This window comes from Sceloporus undulatus, chromosome 3 (genome assembly GCF_019175285.1).
Source record: "Sceloporus undulatus isolate JIND9_A2432 ecotype Alabama chromosome 3, SceUnd_v1.1, whole genome shotgun sequence".
Taxonomy (NCBI): domain Eukaryota; kingdom Metazoa; phylum Chordata; class Lepidosauria; order Squamata; family Phrynosomatidae; genus Sceloporus; species Sceloporus undulatus.
This window is the reverse complement of record NC_056524.1, coordinates 147,360,109-147,366,682: the sequence shown is the minus strand read 5'-3', so window position 1 is coordinate 147,366,682 and position 6,574 is coordinate 147,360,109. Positions and strand designations below refer to the sequence as shown.

General features: G+C 52.7%; 1 protein-coding gene across 2 annotated transcripts; it reads left to right on the top strand.

Moving 5' to 3' along the window:
- The first annotated feature begins 538 nt into the window (after window positions 1-538).
- Window positions 539-5,364, top strand: LOC121926299 (paired box protein Pax-2). 2 transcript variants are annotated; one of them, XM_042459156.1, is made up of 3 exons: window positions 539-716; window positions 4,011-4,179; window positions 5,163-5,364. In XM_042459156.1, exons 1-3 carry the CDS (start codon window positions 674-676, stop codon window positions 5,362-5,364), a joined length of 414 nt encoding a protein of 137 aa, XP_042315090.1. In that variant the 5' UTR covers window positions 539-673. The 2 variants fall into 2 exon arrangements, with proteins under 2 accessions (XP_042315090.1, XP_042315089.1); XM_042459155.1 differs by having other exon boundaries at window positions 542-716; window positions 4,014-4,179.
- Window positions 5,365-6,574: the final 1,210 nt, after the last annotated feature.

The following is a 6,574-nucleotide window of genomic DNA, read 5'->3' as shown; positions in this document are numbered from 1 at the left end:
TCTATTGCCTTTGTCTGACAAGTCATCATCTCTCGGCGGGAGGGAGGGGGAGGGGAGGGGAGGGAGGGGGGGGTGGAGTGTGGTGTGTGTGGAGTGTGCCTTTGCTTCAGGGAGGAGGAGGAGGAGGAGGGGGGAGGCGCGGGGGGGTGCGATCTGGAGGGGGCTTTGCTGCTTTTAGAGAGGCACACACTGGCGGCGGCGGCCCCATTCTCCGGGCAAAGCTCGTGGCAAGCACATCCCCACCTTCGCGGGGAAAGAGGCGGCGTGGGGGACGGGGGGGGGGGATCGAGGGAAAGGGGAGAGAAGGGGGGAAGAGAAGAGAAGAGAGCCAAGGCTGTCAGGAACAGGCACAGCCTGAGTCGCCTCTTCCTCTTCCTCCTCTTCCTCCTCCACCGGCTCCGGGCCCCTCGGGAAGCGCTTGCCCCACCGATCCCGGATTGGCCCAACTTGCCCGGACCCTCGGCGCCCAAGGAGAGCAAGAGCAGCCCCGGCGGCCATGCCCGGCGTCTCCCCGAGCTGAGCGCCGCCCAGGCGGAGGAGGAAGAGGGCTCCGTCCGGCGGGAGCAGCGGCCTCGGCAGCCCGATTCTCCCCCAAGTCCAGAAGTTGCACCCCGGCGGCGACACCACGACGGCGGCGGCCTCAGCCGACTTCTTCCCCTTCCTCTGCCTTCCCATGGATATGCACTGCAAAGCAGACCCCTTCTCCGCCATGCACCGTGAGTACCGGGCGCGGGACCCCGGCCTCTGCCCCCGATCCTCCGCCGACAAGCCCCGCCGGGCCCCTTCCTTCCTTCCTTCCTTCCTTCCTTCCTTCCTTCCTTCCTTCCTTTCTCCCGGCTTCTTCCCTCGCTTGCGGACCTCCCTAGATAAAATGAACTCTGAAGAGTTACTTGAACCGGGGGGGGGGGGGGGGGGGGAAGGAATTTACAAAACCTTGGGTTTCAAATATTGGATCCACCTGCGCGATCCGATATAAAAACGCCCGTATCAACCTCTACCATTTCCATTCCGCTTCAGAGTTTCTATTAATTGGTTTAGACACGGCTAGACGGAGCAAAAAATTGCATCCCTAAGAGGAGCCCCGATTTATCTACTACTACTACTACTACTACTATTATTATTATGTATTAGAATTGCAGGCAATTCTCCTGCCTTTTCGGGAGCTTGGGTGGTGCTTGTGAATCTTTCATTTGGATCCCCCCCCCCCCCCCCCCGGGCCATGTGTAACAAAGACATCTCGCAAGCAATGTGTAAGAGAACCACCATCACCCCCAAGAATCCCCCCCCCAATTTACTAAGGGAACCCTTAGTAAAGCTGCACCGGAGGAAACAGGGCAGCGCTGGTCTGGGACCCCCCGAAAATGTAACGATTGCATTAAACGAATCCCTAAGAGCAAGTCCTAACTTTTGACAGCTTTACCTTGGAAGGATAATAAGTCCAACTATATCTATATCTATATCTATATCTATATCTATATGTATATACATATACATACACACACACACACATACATACACATACTTATACATATACACACACACCACTACTTCCAGGAAAAACAAATTAAAAAATGTGTTGAAATGGAAGGATATTTTTGAGACTGGAAGGCCGAGAGAGAAGGAGCAAAGTACATTTCATACTGCTTACCCCGACTGGAAAATGTTTGCTATCCATTTGTCTATGGATTTATTTATTTTTAAAGAAAATAGTGTCAGCATTTAGAGGCGGCTTTTTGTCGTCCGTCAATCACGGGCCTTTTATTAAATGAATCTAAAACGGTTCCAGCCTCCGTTACAACAAAATGGTCAAAGCCTCCGTTGGATTTGAAATGGTCTAAGAGGCCGGGTTTCTGCTTAGAGAGGTCTTGAACCATTTAAAGCCAAAATAAGGAGATGCATTGGGAGGCTGAATGATTTCCTAGTCTCTCTTTTGAAACGGAGGAATTCCACCTACTAGCTACTAACACAGAGAGAGTGACACGTAAACCGCATTCGCTATAAAAGAAGGACGGGGGACCGAAATAAAAGGGTCTAAATACAACTTGGGTCGGTGTGCCTGGGAAGACGCAGGTGCAAATAAACTGAATTATTAATTCCTTAATCTTTTTTGCATCTGTTGCCTTTTAATACTCTGTAATGCGAGTTATCAAAGGCGCCCTGAATTATTCAAGAACGAGGTGCCGGAGCAATTGCCTGCTTGTAACTTTAGAGGCAACATCTGCAAAAGGTGACCCACCAGACACACGAAGAAAACAAAAACAGACAGAGAGGGAGAAGGAGAAAGAAGGCCTCCTGGAAAAGGGAACGGAGGTGTCAGGAAGAGGTCCTCAAATCTCTTTCCTCCTCCGCCGATTTTGTGACTCCGAACCCAAAGCCGATCCCCACCGAAATGCTGGGCTTAGCTGCGGGAGGAAGGGACCAAACCTATTTGCTAGCAGGATCGGGATCGATCACAGGGCAAGGAGAATTCCCACTAAGTTCAGAGCCAATAAGTCAGTGTCACAAACACAGAGGAGGTGGGGGGGGGGGGGGGAGGAAGGAAGGTACCCGGCAAAAATACAAACAGATCGTTTTTCAGCAAGCCGCAAAAGCCATGTCGGTTTTTCCTCTCTCCTCCCACCTCGAGGGAAGCCGCAGCATGTGTGTATGTGTGTGTGATCCCTGTGTATCAGCTACTCTGGGTTGCCCTTGTGGGTTTCATCCCTCCAGGGATATGTGACCCTTTCTTCGCATAGGTCCCAGTCCTTTCCTGGCACCTGGAAAGGCAAAACCGCCGCCGCAGAGAAGGCGCAATTTCACTGCAGGTTGGCTTTGAAATCGATGGTCCCAGAGGGGAATTTTCAGGCTTCACGGGAGAAAGGGGACCTCGAATTAAAATAATATGAATATGAATATAATATGAAAACCGCACAGAGACAAGAAAGCCCCATGGAAAGCGTGCTCTGAACGCAGGATTCAAACCGCCTCCTTGACATTCCTAGCTCACGTTTCTATTATTATTATTATTACTATTATTATTATTATTATTATTTATTCTGTTTCCATGTTGTTGTATTGTTTTGACTTAAATCGCAAATAGTACACTGATGTTACAAAGGCAAATCCGCATCTTGAAGTCTTTCCGAACGGGAGGGAATAAAAGGGATTGTTAAAAAAACATATTAAGAATCTCTTCCAAAATGAAACAAACCACAAGTGAGGCTGAGTTTAAATGTCTTTCCACCGAAAATTAATGTATTAGGAGTCTCTTCAAAATGAAACAAAGTACAAGGCAGGTTGAGTTTACATTTCTTTCCGCTGAAAATTATTCCGTGGGACGATAGTGACAGCAGAAAGGAAAAATATAACATACTGGAGGAACTGTGATTGTTTTGGTTGAATTGTTTGTCATAATACCATGAAGAAATAGAACCATAACCTTTCACGACGGGAAGGCGGATTGGGGTCTAACTGGGCAGACCCATAGGAATGAGTAGGATTACGCCAGTGTAATACAGCCAAGAATCGGCACCGGGAGGTTGGAGCATTTGAGCCCAAAGCTGGAGAAGGAAGCGTTGGTGACCGACTGGTTAGCACAGCAGCCTTCCAAAGCTGGAGAAGGGAAATAAAAAGCGATAGGGAGCCCCAGCTTTGGTCCCGACCAGAGGAACTCTGGGCTTTTTTGGAAGGAGGTCTCCTCGGCTGCATCCACACTGGAGAGATAACCCGGTTTGGTACCGCTTTAACTGCCCTAGCTCAAGGCTATGGGATTCTGGGAGTTGGAGTTTGCTATGGGCTCCGCTCTGGGCCCCACAATAAACTCCAACTCCCAGAATACCATAGCAGACAAAGACTTAAAGCGTTGCCAAACCGAGTTATCTCTCCAGTGTGGATGCAGCCCAAACTGGCCCCAGACCCTCTCTTTTTTCCTAAGCCTGCGTCGGTCTTGAAGGGCCCCGACTAACGTCCCTTTCCCCCCTCCTTTCCCCGTGTCCTGCGTGGGTCCTTGTCTTTTCCTTCTCTCTCCCCAGCAGGGCACGGGGGTGTCAACCAGCTCGGGGGGGTGTTCGTCAACGGGAGGCCCCTGCCGGACGTGGTGAGGCAAAGGATCGTGGAACTGGCCCACCAAGGGGTCCGGCCCTGCGACATCTCCCGCCAGCTCCGGGTCAGCCACGGCTGCGTCAGCAAGATCCTCGGCAGGTGAGGCTCGGGAAGGGGATCCGGGCAGGGAAGGAAGGAAAGGAAAAAGAAGAAGAGGGGGCGGGAGGGCAGGCAGGGCGGCCGACCTCTTTCCCGGCTCCCTGGGGCACAGAGAGGGTCGCGATGCTCGCCCCCCACCCACCCACCCACCCCGTCCTCCTTCCTTCTTCTCCTTTTGCTTTCTTTTGTCTGGCACGCTCCGCAAACAGGGACCTGCTGTGGGTTCGGAAAGAGGGGGACAAGGCCACCCAGCCAAGCAACAAACCGATTGCCAGCCCTTTTGCTGTGAGACCAACCTGCAAGTCTCCCCTCCCCGCCTCCCAGCTAAGCCAGGCCGGGCCCTACTTCCTCGCCGCCCCCAGGTCAGCGGGAAAACAGCCGGACGAGGTGGTGGCGGTGGTGGTGGCCCAGGGCCTGGCCCCGGTGGGGGGTCGGGAGGAGAGGCATGCGGGAAGGGGCCCCGGGAAAAGGGAGAGTCCCCCTTTTAGCCTTTAGCAGGGGAGGGGGAGACACCTAAAACCAAAGGCTGGGGAGGAAACCGAAGCAGGGGGGAAAAGGGAGGGCTGCTTCTTTCTCCCCCTTGCCTGGCATGGAGGTCAAGGGGGCAGGCAGGGGAGTTGGGGTCCCTAGTCCAGCCCAACCAGGCCTGGTTTTTTGGGCCCTTCCTGGAGCTTCCCTCCCGTCGCTCTTGGCTCAGCCTAAAAAAAAAAAAAGAGAGAGAGAGAGAGAGAGACATTTAGAATCAGAATCATAAAGTTGGAAGAGACCACAAGGGCCATCCAGTCCAACCCCATTCTGCCATGCAGGAACTCTCAACCAAAGCTATCTATATCTACCTACCTATCTCTCTATCCCACCCACCCCTGCCTGCCTGCCTGCCCTGCCTGAGGGTCCCCTGGGGCGAGGGGCTTCCGAGGCGGGTAGAAAGGCCTCCTTGGGCCGCAGCTGACTTTGCCTTCTCCTCTCTTCCCTCCCTCCGGCAGGTACTACGAAACCGGCAGCATCAAGCCCGGGGTGATCGGCGGCTCCAAGCCCAAAGTCGCCACCCCGAAAGTCGTGGATAAAATCGCCGAGTACAAGAGGCAGAACCCCACCATGTTCGCCTGGGAGATCCGGGACCGGCTACTGGCCGAAGGGATCTGCGACAATGACACCGTCCCCAGCGTCTCCTCCATCAACCGGTAAGGCTCCCTCCATCTCTCTTTTGCACACACATACACACCAACACACACTTCCCCTTGTTCACAACAGCCCCCCCCCCCACAACCAAGCGGGAAAGGCAGCACCCTCGAGGACTGAGTCTTATCCCCCCCTTCCTCCTTGGCAAGCCTGGCTGCCCTCTTCGGTCCTAAACATACTGCAGAAATAATCCAGTTTGAGGACGCTTTAACTGGGAATTGCCGTTTATGCGGCGCCTGAGCTTTCTGCTAGAGAATACTAATACTAATACTACTACTACTACTACTACTAATAATAATAATAATAATAATGTATTTATACCCTGCTATCAGAGCGGCTTACATTTTCCTTTTTTAAAATTAGATCTTTCCCTGCCCTCAAGGCTAAATGTCTTACAAAACTATAGTTCCCAGACTTCCCTAGCTGGGAATTGTGGTTGATTGTGGCAGCCAGAGCTCTCTGACAGAGAAGGCTGAATGTCTCACAAAACAACAATCCCCAGAACTTCCTAGCACTGAGCCAGGGCAGTTCAAGCGGTCTCAAGCGGGGTTATTTCTGCGGTGTGTGTTTTGGACCTTCGTCCCCAAACCTCCGAGTCTTTTCCACGGAGGGCCTGAAAAGGGCGGGAAGGTGCCCCCCTCGCCCCCTTCAGTCCCCGCCGCCATGACACTCCTGCTGGGCTTTCCCTTTGGCTAGACTTGCCCAGGGCCCGGCTTTCCTTACTTCGCTCTGCCAGACTTCCCAAGGAGTGCTTATTAAGAACAACAGGGGCTGCATCCACAAACAAGTTTGGCACCACTTTTAGTCTTTGTCTGGCTCTTTGCTATGGAATTCTGAGAGTTGGAGTATGTTGTGGGGCCCCACAACATACTCCAACTCCCAGAATTCCATAGCAAAGAGCCAGACAAAGAGTTAAAGCAGTGACGAAACAGGTTTGTGTGGATGCAGCCCAAGAGGGAAAGCGTCGCCCGCCTCACCTCCCGCCAAAAACCCCCAAACCAATTCGGTTCCTGAGGTGGCCGGAAAGTGGCTGAGGAGTCGAGGAGTCGCATTATTAACATTATTGGCCCCTCTGGAAATGAAAACCTTCTTGGCAACTAAACCACAGCAAAGCCGAAAGGCTCCCTCTTTCCCGACGGTCGCAGCCCCACATTGCTGAGCCCTTCCAACACCAAATGGTTGTTGTTCGCCTTAAAAACAAACAAGGGTTCCCTCG

Excerpts from the sequence above, each read along its gene's own strand:
- LOC121926299 (XM_042459156.1), top strand. The coding sequence starts at position 674 with ATGGATATGCACTGCAAAGCAGACCCCTTCTCCGCCATGCACC. Across the intron at positions 717-4,010 it reads CCCCTTCTCCGCCATGCACC|CAGGGCACGGGGGTGTCAAC; the intron begins GTGAGTACCGGG and ends CTCTCTCCCCAG. Across the intron at positions 4,180-5,162 it reads GTCAGCAAGATCCTCGGCAG|GTACTACGAAACCGGCAGCA; the intron begins GTGAGGCTCGGG and ends TCCCTCCGGCAG.